Source organism: Lissotriton vulgaris, chromosome 6 (assembly GCF_964263255.1).
Source record: "Lissotriton vulgaris chromosome 6, aLisVul1.2, whole genome shotgun sequence".
NCBI lineage: Eukaryota > Metazoa > Chordata > Amphibia > Caudata > Salamandridae > Lissotriton > Lissotriton vulgaris.
In genome coordinates this window covers 1,388,890,624-1,388,916,071 of record NC_141694.1, presented here as the reverse complement: position 1 = coordinate 1,388,916,071, position 25,448 = coordinate 1,388,890,624, and the positions used below count along the sequence as shown (strand labels likewise).

At 48.9% G+C, this 25,448-nt stretch overlaps 1 protein-coding gene across 2 annotated transcripts in view; it reads right to left on the bottom strand.

Moving 5' to 3' along the window:
• Positions 1 to 25,448, bottom strand: part of PNPT1 (polyribonucleotide nucleotidyltransferase 1) — a 524,718-nt gene that overhangs the window by 58,388 nt on the left and 440,882 nt on the right. For both annotated transcript variants that reach the window (XM_086927497.1, XM_086927498.1), the window contains exon 23: positions 9,042 to 9,125. In XM_086927497.1, coding sequence (XP_086783623.1) covers positions 9,042 to 9,125 — 84 coding nt within the window. The remainder of the gene's footprint in view (positions 1 to 9,041; positions 9,126 to 25,448) is intronic.

The window sequence follows — 25,448 nt, the reverse complement described above, 5'->3', positions numbered from 1 at the left end:
ATATATTGACGATATTCTACTGTTGTGGGCAGGTGACTGATACGTTGAACAATTTTGTGGAATGGCTCAACAACTCCCAACCCCACCTCAAGTCAGAAAGGAAAGTAAATACAGGAAGAAAAATTACTTTTGACCTCTGTTTCTGAAAGCCAAGCAAATGTGGCAAGATAACAAGATTTAAAGGCATCATTTATTGCTCATGCACTTTGAGAGCAAGCAGAACACCTGTTATCAGTTCACCAAAACGGGCGAGTAGGCCCTAAAAATAGCTTGCCCTGATTAAATCTGGCTCGCCATAGCGAGTGGATTTTTCAAGCCCTGCAAAGGGGCAATCTTTTTGCAGCTAGATCACCATTTTTCTGTTCATACTTTTGTCCAAAGAAGCTAGTAAGTCAATCAATGATCATTGTTGGGAGGGAAAAGTCCTCTTCATTGTAATGGACGTACACCCCTGCACTGAGTGCCCCATTTTACTGATGTCTGGATCCCTAATGATGATTTTGCTGTCACAGGCAAACAGGCATCATACACGTTTGCCATGACTTAGCCTGTCTCACGAATTGTGGTCTTGTTGGACCGGAAGGGGCACCTAAAGTGATACCCTCAAAATGGTAGAACATTACTGTCTTTGCCAGGAGTTAAAGAGCGTGTCAGCTGCAGCATACCCTGTAGTCATCAGAAGAAGTGAAGAAGGTCTTTTTAACCTGTGTCACTGACTGAGGGCTACAGGCTCACTTAGTTTTTTAAAGGTTCAGCTGCTCTGTTCTTAACTCAACCTTGGCCTACAGTAGGTTGCTGTGAAGTGCTACGCAGTACTGTGCAGAAATGGTGTACCTGCGCTGGGTGTATGTGTGCCTGGAGAGGGTGCCATACAAGGATAATGAAGTACTGAGTAGTGTATGCATGGTGTTTGCATTTGCAGGGGGTGCATGTGCCTATGAGTCGCACAGAACCTGTAGGATGGAATGCTGTGCAGTGCATGTGCTGGTTGTATGCGTACCTGTGAATGGTGTAATCCATCTACATGCTGGATGTAAGTGTACCAGTGAGTGGTACAGTACGTAAAGGAAAATACACACAAAAGATGGACGGAATGCAGACAAATCAAACATTCACCCTCAGTCAAGAGATCTGGATTAAATCCATTGTTCTTTTGCTCAATATGCTAAGCCAGTTTAGACCTAGACATATGCAAATCAGTCTTGAACCTGCTCCTCATGGGAACAGTCCAACCCGAACTGCCAAGCCAGGTCCTCCCTGTACCAGAAACAAGCATCCTGGCCAGGCTAGCTTGAATCCAGTGGCCTGGCAGTTTGGGCTGGAGCGTTCCCTTGAGGAGCAGGGTCAATACTGATTTGCACATGGCTGGGTCTAAACTGGCATGGCATAGTGGGCAAAAGAACAATGGATCAACCCAGATCTGTTGACTTGGGGTGAGTGGTTGAAAAGCTTCAGAACTCCGTCCATCATCTTGTTGTGTTTGACACTATGTAAAGGATACAGAGCTGGACAGTGCGTGCATGTTAAATGCATATACTGGATGTATGTGTGCCTGAGAGAGGTCCAGTACATGAAGGGTACAATACTGTGCAGTGCATGTATGCATGCTCTGGATTCACGTGTGTCTGTGGATGGTATAATACATGGAGGGCCAATTTTGGGAGGCCCATGCCTGCATGGTGAAACATGGAGTAGTGTTACAGAGACCCCCCCACGCCCCCCCCCCCCCAACAGATTTGTGGTTCTCTGCACTCATGTAAGCTGGGTGAGACATACACTTGGCAGGGGAGGTCCAGGCCTCTCCTGTACACTTCAAAGGGTGCTTATTGATTAAGTAAGAGGTCACAGGGAATGGGCATGGACACATCTCAGGAAGGAGATTAGACAGATAAAAGGATCATAAAGTGTAGGGTTGGGAGCCCTAGGATAACCTTTTGATGCACATATCATTGTGGCTGACATCCAGCTGTGAACTCTAGTCCATCCTGTGGCATGTGGTGTAGGACTATCAGTTTCAGAGATATCCCTGCTGTGTGCAGACTGTTTTTCAAGAGGGAGCAGAGGAGTATGCACGTCAAAGAAGCAGAACCCAAACATAAAACCTCAAAGATTCAGACCTTACATCAAATCTGGTGTCTAGAAATGAGCTATAAGAAGGGCAGGTTGTGACCCCAAAAATTGTCACCTGCCAAGCAGCCAGAGGTGCTGCTTGAGGAGGGGAAGCTTGGCAAGGCTTCTTCCTGTGCCTAGGACTGGGGCCAAGGCCTGGTAGTCTCCCTGGTGGGTGAGGGGAATCACCCAGGGAATTCAAGACCACCTGCCTCAAGCACCAGTGCCTACCTGCTTGCCAAGACCTATGTGCCCTGTGAGGAAGACAAGAGTGCTGGAGGGAGCATGATCCAGAGAGTAGCCCTGTCGAGTAGATTCCTTGTGAGAGGTGTGAGGACTGCAGTGAAGATAGCATTGGAAAAGAGTGCCATGTGGTAACAGCTGAAGCCTGCACGGTAATGTTGTGGCAAACCCATATGCCATGAGGGGCCACTGTGGTACAGACTGCTGTGTGGTAAGGGACAAAGCCATATGTGGCAGCTTTGCAACAACCCCTTATGCCAGGATGGGCCTGCTGGGAATACTTGTACAGTGTTGATTGGGCCAGAGCCCACAGATTTGCGAGAGGTGAATCCAGTAGCTCAACTGGGGGCGACTTGTTCAACCCCGTGAGCAAGTGAGGAAGTCATGGTAGCATCGTCACCCCAAGTTTGGGATCGAGGACCGGAGTGTAGGATTCACTCCGCCCACCCCTCCCAATCGAGAATGTGGAGACACTTACTCTGCAGTAGAGCTGGAAACCTTATATCGCTGCCGAAGCGCGTTCACAAGGAAGAGAGAGCCAGTGCCTGTCGAGTGCAGTTGCTGAGCTTGTGTGCAGCTGACTTTCCTGATCGGGACCAGAGCCACAGCGAGCACCCACAGACTGGCACACTCCAGGACTTTGCCTGCATCACTCCCATCATAGTAGTTAAAACTTGTTTTGGGCCTAACAACTCCGGGGAAACCTGCTGCCGAGAGTACTGCGGCGCTAGGACACTTGACTCTAATTTAGGAGTCAGAATGGGCTACTGTGATACGGACTGCAAGTAGGGCATTCCCTGGATGTTGACAGCAGTGAATGGGGAACAACCTCTATCACTAACATGAGAAGGGAGAGGGACAGGGAATGGCCACTGAAACACTAGAGCCGCTTCGTCAAGGGAAACTGTGTTATTGTTTGTGAATGCCGTATTTTTCCTTTGTGTGGTTAGCTGTAGAAATAAAATACCTCTCTTCTCTATTTCTTCATAAAAGGGACTATTTGGATGACATTGATTAATTGCTGCTGCTACGCACCTTTTGAAGTTGTGAGCCTGTGTTCACTAACTTGAATCCACACAACCGACCTGCTCGACCACGTATACCACTGAGAGGTAAGATTAGAAGGGGTATACTTGGCCCAGTTGCTCAGAATATATAGTAGGATGGTTCCTGTAACATCTGGAGTATAAGGTCTCAACCCTCATGGTTGGGGCCAATAGCTCCTGCATGCCCCGTGCCCCTCTGTAAGGGGTTCTGACAATCGTCAATCGGCACAATTGCTTCAGCTTTTGGAAAAAACAAGCATTTTTGCTCAACCCTTGGTAGCTTGGCTCATGCCAACACCCATTTATAAAAACAGGAAACATTTTTATAATTAAAATGACACCAAAACAACAACAATCCAATGTAGGAAACCGGAAATATGAATTTTAAAGATAAAAAGCTCTCCAGTGCCTAAAAGTCAATAGCGCCAACTTAGGACATCTGGTCGTGTTTTACCAAGATAAAGTCAAAGTTTCAAGCTGACTGTGATGGAGCGCAAGACGGACAAGATGAGCGGTAGGAACGGCTCAAGTTTTTACCTAACGACTTCGTCACTTTTTTGGAGCTATTTCTTTCGACTTAGAGCTAGGCTCCTCTGCAGGCCAGGTTGTGAGTTGAAGACGGCAGCCTACTTCAGCGGGAAGCCTTGATGAACTCCTGGAGGTCTTGTCGATGGTGAAAAGCTCTGGAGCTTCAGTGGGGCAAACCTGAATCTCAGTCCAAGCCATGGTTTGACGTTTCTGGCTTGACACTCGACGATGGGTCAGTCAACGTGTGGATCTTCTTGATGAAAATTCTCCAAATGATCTCAATCTTCTGGATCTTCTTCCAGAGGGTCCTTTTGGGATATTGAAGTGTCCACAACACCAACCCAAGGTTCTAGAAGCTCTGAGTTGCTCCATGGGAAGTTGGGACTACAACACCCACAATACAGCTGTCCAAATTCTTCAAAGTCCAGGTGAAGCTGGTCATCTGGGTTCTTCTTGGTGGACATGATGCAGGTGGAGCTCTTTTAAACTGTTGCTTTCAGGGAGTACACTCAAACGTTCACAGGAAGGCAAAGTCCTTCTTTTGGTGAAGCCTAAAGTATGCAGCAAGTGCATTCCTTAAGAGTGTAGTCCTCTTGGTGCAGATCAGCGGTACAGTAGTGCAGTCCTTCTTCTTTCTTCCAGACAGGGATCTGAGTTGCTGGGCAGCTCTCCCATATGTATTCATTTTTCTGGGCTGGCAAGAAAGGTGGTACCCCTGACCAATGGGCGGCAGGGTGTCACCCCCTGTGATAAGCACTTCCGCTGAAGTGTGGCATTTGCTTGTCCCATAAAGTACTGTACACAAAAATCCAAAATGGAGAAAATCTCTCTTGATGGTTTAAGGGGTGCAGGAAGCGGGGGTGGGCTTGTTTCCTTTCCTGTCTTTCTCCCTATGAAGACCTATCTTTTGCTCTGCAGCTGCAGATCTTCTCCCACCAGATGCCTCTGTTTCCTTTCAGATCACTTCACACCTCATTAGAGCATTAAGGCTCAGCCTATCAAAGACTGGCCAATCAGGAGGGACTGCTGCAGTGCTGGATTCAGGAAGATCAGAAAAGCAAGTTCTATAACTTCTTTTCTGTGCCAGTTATAATACATCCAACCATGGCAAGATGTTGGATTTATTCTAACAACTATTTTAACACTTAATCATTATTTTAGCTTACTCCTGTCAATATTTTTTATTAATGTTAAATAAAGTCGTCCCATGGTAGTCTATAGACCTAATGCACTACAATGGGGAAAATGACATTGGTACTTTTTTCCTCACCAGGGCATATAAAACATTTTATAATGTCCCCGTTTATTTTAACATGGCACCCTACCTAAGGAGCATCTAGGGGAGACCTGAGGGGTGACATATGTAAAAATAAAGTTGTTTAAAACTTTGAAAGTACCTTTAAATCCAAGGTCGAATGTGGGCATAGTTTTATTTTTAAAGCAGCCTGTAAGGCAGGGCTTGCTTATATAATGACAACAAGCACCAAAAGCAATGCACACTTAAGTGCATTAGATCTACTGGGCTTCTAAACCTACATGCCCTACAGTATACTAGGGGCTTACAGGTAGGTTGTAATACCAATTGTAATTGTAAACAGAGCACTAGCCCTGAGAATGGTTAGCATGGTCCAGGACACAATCAGTCAGTAACCAACAGTTTCAATCAGAACATGTGGGTGAGCAGGGAAAAAAGGATGACTTTCTCACATGTAAGGACAACTAGGATGGCAGCCTAGAATCAATTTCAGAACCTCATCTTCTTTTAAAAGTAGTACAATCCCTATGTATCTGTATGGGAAGCCTAAAGGGGACTCGTTGGGAACATACTTCATCTAGTAGGTTTTCTATTGCTATCAGGAGAGCATCCAAGTGATGGAGCCTAGAACAAATACTGGCATCAGTTGAAAGTTAATTTCAGACTGTCTGGCTTCTTCATTCTCTGTCCCATAATCACTGATATTTGAATAGGAATCCGTTAGACCTTCCATTTTTCGCGTACGTCTCCTCTGTGTTTGCTGGTGTTAGATGCTCTGGGCGCTGTGCCACTGCCATTTAGTGCCACAGCACAAATGCCCCCTGTTGTAAATTGACTATATGAATTGGTATAATCCTAAATGACCCAAGGAACATGATGGAAAAGTCGAATTTAGTATGCCTGAGCTCCGAATATTAAAGTGCATCTTTTAGTGACGATTATTTTTAAATTCTGTGATTGAAAATACCACTTTTAGGAAGTAGGTATTTTCTAGCTTAAACCTGCTGTTATGTGTATAAGCTGTCTGGCTTTGGAGGGTCAGGGCAGGCTGAGCCCGACCTGGATTGAATAGAGAGATCTGCAGTTGGAGTATGGTGAGGGGTAGCCCTTTGATCTGAGCAGGGCTGTGCCTGGCAAGGTGAATGATGGCTCCATCTCCCACTGTGCATCTGATGGCAGACCCCCTCTTCCTGAATGGCAGGATGCAGCCTTGTAAACAAAGTGCTCCAGGACGACACCAAACTGGTTCTGGCTGGGTTCAGTGATTTGTGACTTTTTGAGAACAAAGACTTTTGGGGTATAAAGATCCGTGCAAAAACCCCTTCAGGGTGGGTTACCTCTGGATGTCAAGACGAACCTCTGTCCGTGCAACTAGAGGAAAAGGACACTGAAACTTTGATCCTTCTTGCAGAAGCAACTACCCAAGGGCCTGATTTGAGATTGCCTACTGCTGAAGTCTCAAGGACATTAGACTTCACCCATCAGCCATCCGGATTTCTATTTGAGGGGGTTTCTACTCGCAGGTGAGGCCTCTGTTGAGAATTCCAGAGACTCTGGTTCTACTGCGGGGAACGCGGGCTGAAAGTTATCGCATCGCTATTGTGGGCCGTCGCCGCTGTTGCCACTGAGAGCCCGCACTTGCCTGGGTACCAAAGTCATCGTTATCGCTATTGTGGGCCGCTGCAGTTGAGGAGCTGTTGCCGCTGAGAGCCCGCATTTGCCTCTGTTACCAAAATCATTGTTATCGCTATTGTGGGCCGCTGCAGCTGAGGAGCTGTTGCCACTGAGAGCCCGCATTTGCCTGTGTTACCAAAGTCATCATAATCGCTATTGTGGGCCGCCGCAGCTAAGGAGCTATTGCCGCTGAGAGCCCGCATTTGCCTGTGTTACCAAAATCATCGCTATCGCGGGCCGCTGCAGCTGAGGAGCTGTGCCGCTGAGTGCCCACATTTGCCGTACTACGAGAATCATTGCTATCGCCATTGTGGGCCGCTGCAGCTGAGGAGCTGTGCCGCTAAATGCCCGCATTTGCCGTCCTGCGAGAATCATTGCTATTGCTATTGTGGGCCGCTGCAGCTGAGGAGCTCTGCTGCTGAGTGCTCGCACTATTCCCTATTATCTTGAGTGTATGCCGCAGACCGCTACAGCTGGGAGCTGTGGCTGCAGCGAGTCCGCCTGTCATCACTGCGGCTTCCTTGTGAGGCTGCGTGCCGTGCCCCTTTAAATCACAGGTACATTGTGCATCACCGGGTCGCGTGGACCCCGGCCTCAAACTAGCTTCGTTCCACCCCCTTTTTGAGTGCCTTTATTGCTTTTGAAGTGAATCGTTCATTATGTGCTTTGTGGCTCGAGCGCTTTTAGCCTTGCATTCAGTCTATATAAAGATAACTATTTTTCTATAACTACTTGGGGTGTCCGTTTGTAGCGCCTCTCCTGTGTTATTGTGAATTGTCATAAATGCTTTGCACACTGCCACTGAGATAGGCCTGTCTGCTCGTGCTACGTTACCACAGGGTTGAGCAGGGGTTATCAAAGGGTCTAGCCCCTTACTCTGACTTAGGAAGAAGGATCCTTATTCGGACCTCGGCGCCAGCTGCTGCCAACTAGAGATCCCCATTTCTAACAAAATCCAAACATAATAATTGTAGACAAACAAATGTATCTCTCTTCCCTTTGTGTAAGCCTACTTTCAACACCAATACCTCTTACATAGAGGGGAATAGGTTTTTGGATCAGAAAAGCTCATACCAGGTCTTTCACTTTTTTGATGCTTTGAAATTTTCCCCATTTGTAGTTAAACCGTTAATTTAGTTTTCACTGTTTCCAATTAATTCTAATTTAGTTACTTAGTTCTGACTACTTTGATGTATCTTTGCCCTGACCTTATGCGCCTTATCTCTTGACTATATTGCAAGGTTGTTGTCCCTTCCTGCATCACTTTACACTGCTTGCATAGTTAAGCCTGGGGTCTGACCAAAGCCACAAAGAATGAACATTACGAAATGTAGTGGAGACCATTTGACCCACCTCTATATGCAAATAATCAGAATGGGTGCTATGAGCACTGAACTGTAGCGCCATGCACATCCACTTCTTCATACTCTTCAAGGTGTTAGTATGAGTGAAACTAAACTATGTAAATCTCTTCATAGTGTAAGGAAAATTAACAGAATCTAAGTAGCCGATCATATCATGCAAACCAAAAGACAGACAATATTGCTTGTAGGAACACTTCCACCTTTGACAATAAATCTCTTGAACAATCTTGTCAGTATTTGTCTTGATACTGCTTTTAATCATGCCTTTATCCATAAATACTGCTCTAGATCCTAAAATATGTAATTAATTACAAAGGAAGGTAGCATAACTTCTAGATCATGTATTAATTTTCATAACTTAATTCTGATTGCAGAGTACTATTTGCATTTACTAAAATATTGAATTATCATTTCAACAATAGACCAAGCAATCTCACTACACAACAAGTTAGCCCAAGTTATAATAGCAAGAATTTTGCCAGTGTAATATTCACCTGGGCATTCTTCTAAAGAAGTGCATTAATGGCCTCAATGGTATTTCCCATGTACATAACCATACAGGTGTGCAGTGCAAAAATATGGGGATAACTAGTTTTTTCTTCCTGTCTGCCTAAATCCTGCCAGTGAACTCTTCACACACAAGATACAGTAAACCTGAAGAGTAAAAAAGCTTGTAACTTTAGTTGAATAGTACCTGCAAAACTGACATACGGTCACAAAGCTCAAAATAATCAGCAGAAATGTATAAAGCTGTCTTGACATAAAGCACCGCTGCAGTACTAAGAAAATAAACTTACTCTATAAATGCAGAAATATGCTCACCTGTTTCAGCTTGAAGTTTTTTTAAATTATAACCACCAGGACCAACAAATCGCATCCTTTTGGATAATGGTACCTGAACAGTCTCTGAAACGCACACAAGGTAAAACAAAATATGTGTATATTATTAAACAAACAAAATGAGATATGTATTGCTGATCAATATCACATTTGTATTCCCGCATAAAAGACACATTCTTCTTAAGAATGAAATAAGAATTCCCATCAATGCCAAAAGGAAACAAGGAAGTGCGTAGTCCTATCATATCTGCCTAACATGGCCTTTAACTGAAAGACAGAATACTGAAAAAGGTTGTGCCAAAATGACCACTTATCAAAAAGAAGAAAATAAGTTACTCACCTGTAAGTGCAGTTCTCCAGTATGGATATCTTCCGTAGAATCACATGCTTGAATCATTCCCCACAGCTGAAGTGGGAGTCCCACAGTACCATAATACAGCAGTATGTATCACTATCATAGGCTACAATGGCAATGAAAAGTAAGTTTAATAGCCTATCTATGTTTTATGTATTATCAGGCAATAACACTCTGTAGAACACTGCCAACAGAGGCTTTGTCGCTCTGATTTTCAAGTACACATGGGAATAAATAATCCCAAACTATGAGGGGAGTCTCTCAGGGGAGGAGGGTGGGCCACATGTGAATCAATGAAAGATACCAATACTGAAGAACTGCAGTTACAGGTAAGTAACTTCTTCTCCAGTACTGGATCTTTCATAGTCTCACATGCTTGAATCAGAACAGCAAGCAGTTATAGTAGTTAAACCTATTAGTAATAGAAGTATCCTTGAGGATGGTGGGTAACAGCCACCACAGCAAACATGTCTCTATATATTCATATATGCTTAATATTGCGTAAATAATATGAAAAGACAATTATGCAGTAAACAAAACTATCATATGCATTTGTAAAGACATTAATAATCACTTACAGTTACAGAAGCTCACCTTATTGAAACAGATGACGTAACATTGCCTGTCCTATGGCTGCATCACTTCTCTGTGCTGATTCTAGGTGGTAGTGCTGCGTGAACATGTGGGTGCTCTTCCACATCATAGCACAACAAATGTTCTTCAGCGGGACGCCTGCAAACAAAGAAGCTGAAGTAGACACTGCCCTTGTTGAGCGTGCCTTCGCCCTTGCTAAGAGTGGTTTGCCAGCTTTGGTGTGGCAAAACTGTATGGTGGCAGAAATCCATCTTGCAATGGTTTTTGTGGATGAACGTCTGGCCGCCAAGATGATATTTACTGACTCTGTAGGGAGATTGAATGTAGTCAGCTGTCACTGCTCAATCTCCATGCATGGAGGACAAGGTTGCGCAGGCCTGGGAGTAGGACTCTGCCTTGCTGCTGCAGGGGAAATTCCGCCGGAAGCGGCATCCTTATTGGGAAGCAGATACTCATGCCCAGATGTTCCAGGTGCCACACTCTCTTGGCCAAATCCTGAGTCATTAAGATGCTTAGGCCGAGTCATTCCTGATCAAATTCAGAGCTTTGGGAAGGAGAGGTAGAGGCAGTTAGGCATACAGGAGTCTCAAGCTCCAATGTAGGCCAAAAGCGTCTCCAAGTGAGAGATACCTTGGGAACTCTAATGCGCAAAACTTTGGAAACTGACCATTATTGAGAGGTGGCAAAGCGATCCCGACCAAATTGCTGGAAGACACCCTGCACCACCTCTGAGTGCAATTGCCAGTTGTGCTCTGCTAGGCAATGCTGGTTAAGTTTGTCAGTTCTGGTATAATAACATCCTGCAAATGGTTGGCTACCAGGGAGATGCATTTACAGACTCGCTCCTTCCTCACGGGCTGAGGGGTCGCTCCCAGTGTCCCTCCAGACATCTGGTATCCCAGCGTTTCTTGCCCTCTAACTGTTTGCATTGCTCTGTGCTTGTGCTCATTTTATTGATTGCATTGGCGCTCTGTGTCTGTGCTCGCTCGCTGCCTTTTATCTGATTGCATTGGCGCTCTGTGTTTGTGCTTATTTTACTGATTGCATTGGCGCTCTGTGCTCATTTCACTGATTGCATTGGCGCTCTGTGTCTGTGCTTCATTCGCTGCCTTTTAATTTCAGTCCGCCTGCTTGTGTCATTGTGTCCGCTTCCCTAGCCTTACCAGCGCGTTTACCTGTAGCGCTCCGCTGTGCCTCCCCCCTCCGCCTCCATTTTGTTTGTTGTTCTCGTCGTCCTCGTGTGCCCGCCCCGCCTCCCAGCTGAGACGCCCTCCCACTATCGTCAAATACCTCTTCTCCCCCTACAAGCGCCGTGACTCGCTCCTTCCTCACGGGCTGAGGGGTCGCTCCCAGTGTCCCTCCAGACATCTGGTATCCCAGCGTTTCTTGCCCTCTAACTGTTTGCATTGCTCTGTGCTTGTGCTCATTTTATTGATTGCATTGGCGCTCTGTGTCTGTGCTCGCTCGCTGCCTTTTATCTGATTGCATTGGCGCTCTGTGTTTGTGCTTATTTTACTGATTGCATTGGCGCTCTGTGCTCATTTCACTGATTGCATTGGCGCTCTGTGTCTGTGCTTCATTCGCTGCCTTTTAATTTCAGTCCGCCTGCTTGTGTCATTGTGTCCGCTTCCCTAGCCTTACCAGCGCGTTTACCTGTAGCGCTCCGCTGTGCCTCCCCCCTCCGCCTCCATTTTGTTTGTTGTTCTCGTCGTCCTCGTGTGCCCGCCCCGCCTCCCAGCTGAGACGCCCTCCCACTATCGTCAAATACCTCTTCTCCCCCTACAAGCGCCGTGACTCGCTCCTTCCTCACGGGCTGAGGGGTCGCTCCCAGTGTCCCTCCAGACATCTGGTATCCCAGCGTTTCTTGCCCTCTAACTGTTTGCATTGCTCTGTGCTTGTGCTCATTTTATTGATTGCATTGGCGCTCTGTGTCTGTGCTCGCTCGCTGCCTTTTATCTGATTGCATTGGCGCTCTGTGTTTGTGCTTATTTTACTGATTGCATTGGCGCTCTGTGCTCATTTCACTGATTGCATTGGCGCTCTGTGTCTGTGCTTCATTCGCTGCCTTTTAATTTCAGTCCGCCTGCTTGTGTCATTGTGTCCGCTTCCCTAGCCTTACCAGAGCGTTTACCTGTAGCGCTCCGCTGTGCCTCCCCCCTCCGCCTCCATTTTGTTTGTTGTTCTCGTCGTCCTCGTGTGCCCGCCCCGCCTCCCAGCTGAGACGCCCTCCCACTATCGTCAAATACCTCTTCTCCCCCTACAAGCGCCGTGACTCGCTCCTTCCTCACGGGCTGAGGGGTCGCTCCCAGTGTCCCTCCAGACATCTGGTATCCCAGCGTTTCTTGCCCTCTAACTGTTTGCATTGCTCTGTGCTTGTGCTCATTTTATTGATTGCATTGGCGCTCTGTGTCTGTGCTCGCTCGCTGCCTTTTATCTGATTGCATTGGCGCTCTGTGTTTGTGCTTATTTTACTGATTGCATTGGCGCTCTGTGCTCATTTCACTGATTGCATTGGCGCTCTGTGTCTGTGCTTCATTCGCTGCCTTTTAATTTCAGTCCGCCTGCTTGTGTCATTGTGTCCGCTTCCCTAGCCTTACCAGCGCGTTTACCTGTAGCGCTCCGCTGTGCCTCCCCCCTCCGCCTCCATTTTGTTTGTTGTTCTCGTCGTCCTCGTGTGCCCGCCCCGCCTCCCAGCTGAGACGCCCTCCCACTATCGTCAAATACCTCTTCTCCCCCTACAAGCGCCGTGACTCGCTCCTTCCTCACGGGCTGAGGGGTCGCTCCCAGTGTCCCTCCAGACATCTGGTATCCCAGCGTTTCTTGCCCTCTAACTGTTTGCATTGCTCTGTGCTTGTGCTCATTTTATTGATTGCATTGGCGCTCTGTGTCTGTGCTCGCTCGCTGCCTTTTATCTGATTGCATTGGCGCTCTGTGTTTGTGCTTATTTTACTGATTGCATTGGCGCTCTGTGCTCATTTCACTGATTGCATTGGCGCTCTGTGTCTGTGCTTCATTCGCTGCCTTTTAATTTCAGTCCGCCTGCTTGTGTCATTGTGTCCGCTTCCCTAGCCTTACCAGCGCGTTTACCTGTAGCGCTCCGCTGTGCCTCCCCCCTCCGCCTCCATTTTGTTTGTTGTTCTAGTCGTCCTCGTGTGCCCGCCCCGCCTCCCAGCTGAGACGCCCTCGCCCCTCCCCCTCCACTATCCATATATGACAGTTCTTTCCGCGCGCAGCGTTTACGCGCAGCGATCGCGCCCAATCCGCGCCGAAGGTGCGCCAAAGGTAAGCCCGTCTACGCCCGTCCGCGCCTGGACCGCGCCCAGCGCCAGTCCCCCTGCCCCTCGCGCTTCCCAGCTCTCCCGCGTTACCTACGATGCCGCCACCCTCCTAGCCCTTAACCCTGGTCGCGCCCCCAACTGCGTCCAAGCCGCTCCTGGACACACCCATGGCCCTTTCTCATGCTACTCCTGCAAATTCAGCGGCACCGACAACATCTCTGCTACGACCACACCACAGATTCCCGACCCCACCCACCTAGAATGCATCCTTCTCAACACCCGCTCGGTCCACAGGCACGCTATTGACCTTTGGAACCTACTAGACACCATCTCACCTGACGTCGCCTTCCTAACGGAAACATGGATGAACGCTTCCTCCGCCCCTGACATAGCCATCGCTATCCCTGATGACTATAAGATCACTCGCAAGGACCGCACCGACCATACAGGAGGAGGAATCGCTATCGTCCACAAGAAATCCATCCGCATCTCCACCAGCTCCGACGCCAACCTCGCAAACTCCGAACACCTTCACTTCCAGATCCACATCGACCCCAAGACCACACTCAGAGGCACCCTCCTCTACAGACCACCAGGACCACGCGCAAAATTCAGTGAAGACATCACGGACTTCATCACTCCACACGCGCTTCCCTCCAAAGACTACATCCTTCTGGGAGACCTCAACTTCCACCTTGAAAAGAGCAACGACCGCAACACCGCCACCCTCTTAGATAACCTCGCCAACCTCGGACTTAAACAACTGGTCACTTCCCCCACCCACATCGCAGGTCACACTCTCGACCCCATCTTCACCTCCAGCAACCATGTCTCCTTCAGCCACACCACAGATCTCCTCTGGACTGACCACAGCTGCGTTCACTTCACCTACAACAAGCCGAAACCCAGCATCCACCTCCAACCAACTCTGCAAAGAAACTGGAACAAAATCACCACAGAGCAGATCTCCACATCACTCCTTCAAACCTCCCCAGCCCTCTCTTCTAACGCCAACGAAGCCGCCTCCAACCTCACCCTTTGGTTATCCAACACCGCCGACACCTTAGCACCACTGAAAAAACGCCAACACAAACTTGGCATCAAGAAAGCCTCATGGTTCAATGACGACCTCAAGAAATCCAAGAAACTGTGCCGCTCCCTTGAAAAGGCCTGGAAAAAAGACCCATCCACCAGTAACAAGGACGCTTTCAAAAGCGCCATCCGTACTCACCACCAACTGATCCGAAAAGCCAAGAAAACAGCATTCAAAGATCGACTTGACAACAACGCCCACAACAGCAAGGAACTTTTCAGCATCGTCAAGGAATTCTCCAACCCCTTGGCCAACTCCAACGACATCACCCCCTCTCAAACCCTCTGCGACTCCCTAGCCTCATTTTTCCACAACAAGATTGCTGACATCCACAACAGCTTCGACAACCAACCCGGAAGCCAACCCACCCTTCCATCAACTGACCATCTTCCCCCCGTTAACACCCTTAACGCCTGGAACCCAATCTCCACTGAGGACACCATCCACCTGATGAATTCCATCCACTCTGGATCCCCCACAGACCCATGCCCCCACCACATCTTCAACAAAGCAGACTCCGTCATAGCTCCGCACCTCCGAGACGTCATCAACTGCTCCTTCAACTCCGCTACCTTCCCAGAAGATTGGAAACACGCTGAACTCACCGCCCTACTGAAAAAACCAACAGCAGACCCCACCGAACTAAAAAACTACCGCCCCATCTCGCTTCTTCCATTCCCGGCCAAAGTCATCGAGAAAGCTGTCAACAACCAGCTCGCCGCCTTCCTCGAAGCCAACAAATCACTCGACCCCTCACAATCTGGCTTCCGAGCCAAACACAGCACTGAGACCGCCCTCATCGCAGCAACAGACGACATTCGAACTCTACTGGACAATGGAGACACAGCCGCCCTCATCCTCCTCGACCTCTCTGCAGCCTTCGACACAGTCTGCCACAGCACCCTTTTACAACGCCTCAGAAACATCGGAATCCAAGGTAAGGCACTGGAATGGATCACCTCGTTCCTCACCGGAAGAACCCAGAGAGTCCGCCTCCCACCATTCAAATCCGAGGCCTCCGAAATCATCTGCGGCGTACCACAAGGATCCTCATTCAGTCCCACCCTCTTCAACGTATACATGAGCCCCCTCGCGGCCATCGCCCGCCAACACAACCTCAACATCATCTCTTACGCGGATGACACTCAACTGATCCTGTCTCTCACCAAGGACCCCAGCACCGCTAAAACTAACCTACACGAAGGAATGAAAGAAGTAGCCGAATGGATGAAACAAAGCCGTCTGAAACTGAACTCAGACAAAACAGAAGTCCTCATCTTAGGTAAATCCCCCTCTGCATGGGACGACTCCTGGTGGCCAGAAGCCCTCGGAAATGCACCCATCCCGACAGACCACGCACGGAACCTGGGCGTCATCCTGGATTCTTCACTCTCAATGAACAGACAAGTCAGCGCCGTATCCTCTTCCTGCTTTAACATTCTTCGCATGCTCAGAAAAACATTTCACTGGATCCCCCCCGAAACAAGGAAAACAGTCACCCACGCTCTAGTCACGAGCCGAATGGACTACGGAAACACCCTCTACGCAGGTACCACCGCTAAACTCCAGAAGAAACTACAACGAATCCAAAACGCCTCAGCCAGGCTCATATTAGACATCCCACGCAACGAACACATCTCCGGTCACCTTAAAGACCTCCACTGGCTTCCCGTCAATAAGAGGATCACGTTCCGACTGCTTACCCACGCACACAAATAACTCTACGACATCGGACCAGATTGCCTCAACTCTCGACTGTCCTTCTACACCCCCTCCCGCCAACTCCGCTCTTCCAGCCAAGCCTTCGCCACTGTACCTCGCATTAACAAGACCACCATGGGAGGCAGATCCTTCTCATACCTGGCTGCCAAAACATGGAACTCACTCCCCGCTTACCTTCGCCTCACCCAGAATCACCTAGCGTTCAGAAAGCAGCTTAAAACGTGGATATTTGACAAATAATCCACCCCCCCTTCCTAAGCGCCTTGAAACCCTCTGGGTATGTAGTGCGCTATATAAATGTTTTGACTTGACTTGACTTGACTCAGCAAGTTCCAGAGGGGCAGAGCCCAATCTGTCCTGTTTGTTGCAGTACAACATGGGGGTGGTGGTGTCCATTAGAACATAAACCAGCCTACACTGATGATGGGAGGAAAGCCTTTAGTGCCAAGTGAATCACTCGCAACTCCAACAGATTGATGAGGAAGTGGGACTGTGCCAGAGACCTCCGATTTTCACATCTCTCAGAGGACCTCTCCAATCCAGCAACAATGCATCCATCATGACCGCCAACTCTGGGTGAGGAGGAAGAAGGGTCCGCTACTGGTCGAACTAGGGTCAAGCAGCCACCACTGCAGGTCTTTCACAGTCTCCTCCGAAACCTGGATGAAATCCGACAGGTGTGCTTGTTGCTGAGCCCACTGAGATTTCAAATACTACTCTACCGCCCAAAAGTGCCATCTGGGGTGCTCCATCAGCTGGCTGCCTGAATCAGAATCTCAGTATTCATCAGGGGTGGGCAGATAGCTTATTTGTGTAGTCAATCTTGTGGCTGGGCCCAAGGAACATCCCAAGTAAGTAGATCTGCCTTGCTGCGAAAACTGCAACTCCAATGTAGCCTCCTCCAGTGCAGACGAAACATTAGAAAAGTGTCAGCTACCTGCCCTATTCAATAACTGAGCTGACAACAAAAGATATTTACTGCTCTTCCCAGGGGATCCCAAAAGTGGGAATAGCCTGAACTGATACAAGACTAGGCCATTCATCCCCCAAAACGTCCAGTATCCCTACTGAGGGGCAATCACAGAGAATAATTAGGAATTCTGTCCTTAGGAGTATCTTACGATATTGTCCCACAGGAACAACCTAGTTCTCTCCATCAGTAACCACAGAAGGGTATTAGTAATGACCAAATTAATTTTCTTGCTTCAGAAACATTAAATACATTACTATGTTGTATGTTTTGTAAGTACATTTCTCTTCTGATAGATACATCTGCCAGTGGATTCCTCACCTTGTGAATATCTCCCTGCGTCAGCAACGTTCGGAAAATTCTTTTGTAGCAGGCCGGCGTGGACGACGTCACAGGAGCACGCATCGCGCGCATCTCCGGCTGACGTCACCGACTCCTTATTAGGCCTACGTCGGCGTGATGACATCAGTTCCCTTTTTTCTGCGTCGTCGACGCTAACGGTTTCTTGGGATCTCTTGTGTTACGGATAGTGACTTTGTTGATATTTGTGTGTTTCTGTATCTTTTTCGAGTTGCTGTCTTCCGCCGAAGATGTCAGGGTATGCTCAGACGTGAGTCCCTTTCTCACTTTGCCACTGGATTCAAGCAAGCCGGGCTGAAGACGGCTGGAATGTCAGAAACCGGTCCTCGGAAGCTCGTTTCCGGTCCAGGGAAGACATGGCTTGGCAGTTCAGGCTGCACTGTTCCCATGAGGCACAGGGTCAGACTGATTTGCATATAGCCATGTCTGAACTGGGGTGGCAAAGTGGGCTAAAGAACGGTGATGGATTAAACCCAGATCTTTTGAGTGGGTGTGAGTGTTTGATTGATTCAGATGCTCCGTCCATCACCACCCCCTTTTGTACCGCTTTTGGCCGCCATGAGTCTGGCAGGGTATGCTCAGACGTGAGTCCCTTGCTCACTTTGCCACTGGATTCAAGCAAGCCGGGCTGGAGACGGCTGGAATGCCAGAAACCGGTCCTCGGAAGCTTGTTTCCGGTCCAGGGAAGACATGGCTTGGCAGTTCGGGCTGGACTGTTCCCATGAGGCACAGGGTCAGACTGATTTGCATATAGCCATGTCTAAACTGGGGTGGCAGAGTGGGCTAAAGAACGGTGATGGATTAAACCCAGATCTTTTGACTGGGTGTGAGTGTTTGATTGATTCAGATGCTCCGTCCATCACCACCCCCTTTTGTACCGCTTTTGGCCGCCATAAGTGTGGCAGGGTATGCTCAGACGTGAGTCCCTTGCTCACTTTGCCACTGGATTCAAGCAAGCCGGGCTGAAGACGGCTGGAATGCCAGAAACCGGTCCTCGGAAGCTCGTTTCCGGTCCAGGGAAGACATGGCTTGGCAGTTCGGGCTGCACTGTTCCCATGAGGCACAGGGTCAGACTGATTTGCATATAGCCATGTTTGAACTGGGGTGGCAGAGTGGGCTACAGAACAGTGATGGATTAAACCCAGATCTTTTGACTAGGTGTGAGTGTTTGATTGATTCAGATGCTCCGTCGATCACCACCCCTTTTTGTACCGTCAATGGTTAGAGCGGCAGACTCTGATGCAGAGGTCTGGCCCGGGCCAGGGTTCATTTCCCGCCTCGGTGGCTCTTGGACTCAATTTACCGGACCTGACAATTCTCGCCTCGGTGCCTAGTCTAATCATGGGTCCCACTCTGTGACTCTGGGCAATAGCTTGCTTAATCTCCACAACGGCCCCAGCAGCGCTGTGGATGCCTGGTTTCACCTTGGGGGTGCCCAGGAGTAGACATTTCACAGGAAAGCCAGGATGGGTTCCACAGTGGTATGAATACAGCGATACGAGGCCTCCGTGTAGAAGTGCGCTATATAAATACTCTACATTTACATTTACCCCTCGCATTTCCTTAATGCTATGTATGGCGTGTATGCGAGGGCAATGTACCCCACTGGTGCACCAGCTGGTCCCATGGGTCCATTGTTGTACAACTTGGGTGTCCCTCAAGCTTACGCTCCGGCGCCTTTTCTGCAGTTTATGCCGACGCCATATCCAACTTGGCTTGGTTCGGCGCCGCCGAGGTCATTGACTCCGCACACGGCTTCGCCGGCTCCGGAGCAACCTCGGGATCGGAATCGAGGTTCAACGCCGGTTCCAGCTTCCCATCCTCAAGCTCCTCACTCGACGCCGGCCCCGACTCTGTTGAAGTCGTTACCGGATCCGACGACTTCGGTTCGGTTGGAGTGGTCGAGGCGTAGAGCTCAGCGTCTCATGGAAGAGAAGGAATATGAGGACCCTGAAGTGGAGGAAGGCGAACTTCAGGAACAGGAGGATTATTTTGAGGAGCTGCATAGTGCAAGTGGTTTGGAACTTTCGCCGGAATGGAAGTTGCCCGCAGTTTCTGATGCACCCTCTAAGGATGTGGCTCCCTACCATGTTGTTATTAAGAAGGCTGCAGAACTGCTGAACTTGACTTTGCCTTCTTAGAGTTTAAATCTAACATCCTTACTGAGGTTCTACATTCACCTTCTTCTGTTGTTGAGCCGACTCTCCCGTTCACTGAGGCTCTTACTGAACCGATATTGGAAGTCTGGAAAAGGCCTCTGAATGCTCCTGCGGTGTCTAGAACAGTGGCGAGAAGCTATAGGGTGGTACCTGGTGACCCTGAGTTCTTAACTTCCCATCCTTCGTCAGAAAGTCTGTTGGTTCAGGCGGCTTGTTCAAAGAGGTCGGCAGGTGCTTTTCCCTAGGTTCCAGGGGATAAGGACTCAAAAAGGTTGGATCAGAATGCTAAGAAGGTATTCTCGTCAAGTAGCATGGCCCTGAAATTGACAAATGCTACTTGTCTGCTGGGCAGATATGTACATGCTTTGAAGGACACGGTTAAGCAGTTATCATCTAAGCTTCCGGTGGAGGATAGGAAGAACTTTAATGAGGTAGTGTATGACACGCAGGCTGCAGCTCACCAGGTGATTCAAAGTGGCATGGACACGGCGGACTCTGTGGCTAGAATAATGGGATCTTCAGTCGCCACTAGAATGGCAGCTTGGTTAAAGTCGTCCGAATTTTCGACTGATGTTCAGGCTGCTCTGTTGGGTTTGCCTTTTGATGGCACTGGCCTTTTTGGGAAAAAGGCTGACGCTGACTTAGAAAGGTTTAAAGATAGCAGAGCGACTGCAACGTCTTTGGGCTTACAGACAAGAGGCTCTTTCGCAAAGAAGTACAGGGGTTTTGGAAGATCTACTTTTCGTTCCAATAAGCAGAACCAGCAGCAGCAAAATCCTTTGTATAAGTCCTATAGAGGTAGACAAAGGGGCCGTGGTCGTGGACGTCAAGCCTCCTCCTCCTCTACTTCCTCCTCTAATACCCACCCCCACCTACAACAAGCAAAGCAGCCCTAGATCCGCCATTCCGAATCATGCGGGTCCTGTAGGGGGGTCGGCTTACTTATTTTCTATGGGATTGGGAATCGGTTACATCAGATCTTTGGGTTCTCAATCTCGTAGAGAAAGGGTATGCTCTTCCCTTTCAGGAGTACCCTCCCAATTACCCTCCTTGCTAAGATTTTTGCTTGGAGGACCACCTGTTGCTCTTGCAGGAAGACGTCCTGGCACTGTTCAGAAAAGGTGCGATAGAGGTGGTTCCGGAGCAGGAGAGGGGTCAGGGGTGCTACTCCCGGTATTTTCTGATCCCCAAGAACAGTGGGGGCTGCTCCATGGGGGCAAATGGGTGCCGCCCCCCTGCTTTCTCGCCGTGCGAGAAGGCAGAAACAAATGGTAGTTATTGCTGTAATAACTACCATTTGTTTCTGCCTTCTCGCACGGCGAGAAAGCAGAATTTCCTGGTGTGTTACTCGAGGGCAGGGGGGAGTGGCTTGCGCACTGTTGTTAATACGGACTGTTTGGGCAGCCTGAGGCCGCCCAAATAGACAGTATTAACAACAGTGAAAAAGCCACTCCCCCCTGCCCTCGAGTAACTCTCCCTGTTCTCTCTGTATGCTGCAGCAGCAGCATACAGAGAGAAAATGACGTAGGTGGGGGCAGCCGGCCACACCAATCAAGAACGCGGCGGTGGAGGGGAGGGAGGCTGCCTGCCCCCCGCCTTCCTGATGACGTGCTGGGAAACTCCGGAGAACAGACGCTAAGTGTACTTTATTTTAGTTTTACTTTAGTTCACCCTGCCTGCCCTCATAAACTTCCTCGGTGACAGCGTGTACTTGTAACGGATTAGGGTCACGAATTATAAGGAGCTGAAGAGAAATGGAATATGCGATACCAGAACCACTGTTGCTTCCTTTCAACAAAAGTACGCCTTTCTTAAAGTGCATAATTCTAAATTGTGTCCCACAGTCCAACCGAGGAAAAGGCCACTCGTTTTACCGCGTAGCTCAGCTCCGACGAACGACCGTCTTTATCAATGAGTGACCGGGTGGGCTGATCTGTGACCCAGCCAGCGACGTCGCAGGGATAGTCACTGTGCGAGGCGACGGCGGTCATGACAGACTAGAACCCCGTGGCCTCACCTGGCTAGTTCCAGGATGTGGTTAAGATAGTTCAACCCCCTCACAGAGTCGAGTTATGCTCTTAGATTCTGTGTGCTTCTCTACACCTCAATGCTATTTGGTCACATCAACCTATAACCAATCATGCAGCTGCTCTCATGCTGTTTTCAGCAGGAAAGAAGTGTCAGCAGAGTATTGGATGGAGCAGGCGACTTGGCCTCTGACTTGCAAGTTAACTGTGGGGATGAGATCTCATGCTTGCAGTCGAAGGGTTTTGCACGTGCAGTGAGTGAAGATGACGCAGTTTGACTAGTGCCCTGTGACCAGTCGGGTTGCGTGCACCTTTCTTAAACTTGCCTTCTGGATTTATGTGTTTGGGATTCAGTTTTTGGTTGTGCGACAATACTACGGTGTCAGGGGAGGGGGTGGGGGGGGACCATTGTTTACATGGCTGGAAACATCTTCATTACGCCCCACTAGTTTCAAATTCCACCAGCCGCCACTGCCCAAGAAGGATGGCAGACTTTATCCAATCCTGGAACTCAGGATTTTGAACCTCTAACTCAAACAGGAGAAGTTCAAGATGCTCACTCTTGCTCAGGTTCTTCAAGCGCTGATGGAAGAAGACTGGATGGTGTTGATCGACTTACAGGATGCTTATTTCCACATCCCCATCCTGAAGTCACACCGGAAGTATCTCCGTTTTACGGTGGGGTCGCAACACTACCAGTTTGCGATCCTTCTGTTTGGACTTACTACTGCGCCTTGAGTCTTTACCAAGGTGATGGCTGTGGTGGCTGCACATCTCAGAAGGTCAGGGATTCCTGTATTCCCTGATCTGGACGATTGGCTGATCAAAGCAGGATCTCCAGAGATAGTGTTCCATCATCTGCAAGAGACAACTCAGTTGTTGCACAGGTTGGGTTTTTCGATAAATGTACCCAAATCCCACCTGGTGCCCTCCCAGCGCAACCTGTTCATAGGTGCGGTACTGAACACAACTGTGTGGTGTGCATTCCCTCCTCCTCAAAAGATTCACGACATACAGGAAATGATACCTTTTTTTCACAATGGAGCGGTCGTTCCAGTCCTGAAGGTCCTTTGTCTGCTCGGTCTTATGGCCTCTTGCATTCTGTTGGTCAACCATGCACGCTGGCACATGAGGGCACTCCAGTGGTGCCTCCGCAGGCAGTGGTATAAGCACAACGGAGATCTCAGGGAGTCAGTGAGGATCTCCAGAGAAACTGCTGCAGATCTGTCTTGGTGGGGCGATGAAGGCAATCTGTCTCAGGGAAAGTCTTTTCAACTGCCTCCATCTGTGGCTAGAGTGATAACGGATGCATCCACTCTAGGGTGGGGTGATCATCTGGGGGATCTGGAGGTCAAAGGTCTTTGGTCTCCAGAGGAAAGGTTGCTTCACATCAACCTTCTAGAGTTGCGGGTCATACGTTTAGCGCTCAAGGTCTTCCTCCCTTCCCTTCGCGGTCAGTCAGTTAAAGTCCGGATGGACAACATGACCGCAATGTGTATGTCAACAAGCAGGGAGGAGTAGGGTTGCGGTGTCTCTGCAGAGAGGCTCTGCGTCTCTGGTCCTGAGTTCAGGACCATCAGATTTGTCTGATGGCAAATCATCTGGCCAGGGTTCTGAACGTGCATGCAGGTAGTCTCAGTCGGCAGTTCTCGGGCGACCACGAGTGGAGGCTTCACCCGGAGGTGGTTCGTCACGTCTTCCGGATGTGGGGAACTCCTCAGGTGTACCTGTTTGCCACTCAAGAGAATGCTCACTGCCGTCATTCTGCAGTCTCCAGTTTCCGATGCAAGGGGCACTGGGGGACGCGTTTCAGTTGAGTTGGGACTCGCAACTCCTTTACGCGTTTCCTCCCATACCCTTGATTCCTCGGGTTCTGAGGAAGATCCGCCAAGACCGGACCCAAGTTATATTGATCGCCCCGGATTGGCCAAGAAGGGTGTGGTACACAGATCTTCTCCACCTCTCCTCGTGCTCGCCGCTTCGTCTCCCTCCCAGGGCAGACCTCCTCTCCCAGATGGAGGAGCAGGTTCTACACCCCCACCTCTAGACCTTACACCTTCATGCCTGTAGATTGAACGGGGCAACCAGAGTTCTTTTTCTCCCCCTCACGATGTGGTGGATATCATCTTATCAGCCAGGCGTGATTCCACCAAGTCCGTCTATTCTTATAGGTGGTCTAAATTTGTTGCTTGGTGTGGGGAGAGGTCCATTGACCCTTTAAGGGCTTGTTTGTCCAATATTCTTCAATTTGCACTTTCCTTAACCCAGCAGGGTTTTGCGGTGGCTACTGTCAAAGGTTATTTGTCGGTCTTGTCGTCTTTTCTCTGTTTGCTGGATCAGCCGCCACTGTTCAAATCTCCTGTGATTTTAAGGTTTCTGAAGGGTCTCACTAATAAATTTCCTCCTACTCCCTTTATTGTGCCTCAATGGGACTTAAATCTTGTCTTAACCTACTTGATGGGTTCTCCCTTTCAACCCTTGCACAGGTGTCACTTGAGACTTTTGTCTTTTTAAACGGTCTTCCTGGTCGCAATAACCTCGGCAAGGAGGGTAAGTGAGCTTCAAGCTCTTAGTTCAAAGCCCCAATTCTTGACCATTCATGCTGAAAGAATGGTACTCAGGACCAGGGCTGTTCTTCTGCCTAAGGTGGTAACTCCTTTCCATCTGGAGCAGTTCGTTACCCTCCCTACCTTTTATCCTCCCCCTCACCCTTCCAAGGAGGAGGAGGGACTTCACTGCTTGGACCCTAGGAGGGCGGTGAGCTTCTACCTGGACAGGACAAGGGAGTTCAGGTTGGATGACCAGCTGTTCGTTGGATTTGCTGGCTGCAGGAAAGGAAGAGCTGTGCACAAGCGCACACTTTCAAGATGGATAATATTATGCATCAAGATCTGCTACTCCCTGGCGGGTAAGGACCCTCCTGAGGGTATAGAGCTCACTCTAATAGAGCAAAGTCTGCTACTTCTGCTGTATCTAGAGGTGTACCTGTTGAGGATATTTGCAGAGCCGCGACTTGGGCCTCCCTCCACACTTTCGCAAAGCATTACTGCTAGGATGCCGAGGTGAGGAGGGACGGCCACTTTGCGCACTCTGTCCTTCAGGATTTTATGGTATAGGAGAGTGGACACCCTCCTCCGAGAGTTGGGACTGCTGTGGGACTCTATTCGCAAGGTGAGGAATCCACTGGCAGATGTATCTATCAGAAGAACAAGTTACTTACCTTCGGTAACCCTTTTTCTGGTAGATACAGTATCTGCCTGTGGATTCCTCACTGACCCACCCGCCTCTCCGTTGTCCACTCTGCTATACCTGAGTTAATGTATTTTTATGTATATTTATATTTGTATATATATATTTGGTTTTTCATACCTTTGCTACGCACTATGTGTGCAGTTTTAAATTATATGTACTATGTATACTGTATATATGTATATCTACTGTCATTGGTCCGTCCGGGTGCCTCGAAGGCACGGAAAAAAGGGCGGAACTGATGTCAGGCCTAATAAGGAGTCGGTGACGTCAGCCGGAGTCGCGCGCGATGCCGTGCTCCAGTGCCGTCGTCCACACCGGCGTGCTACAAAAGAATTTTTCGAACGTTGCTGACGCAGGGGGATATTCACAAGGTGAGGAATCCACAGGCAGATACTGTATCTACCAGAAAAAACGTTACCGAAGGTAAGTAACTTGTTCTTCATGTTCAAAGACCAAGCACTAGCTGGACATTGAATTATTAACTTGAAGTAGCTGGTGTATTGAATTCAGAGTGTCTGACCCAGCACCACCTCCCTGAGTAAGCCTTGGACTGCTCGACATTGCTACCATGAGGATAAG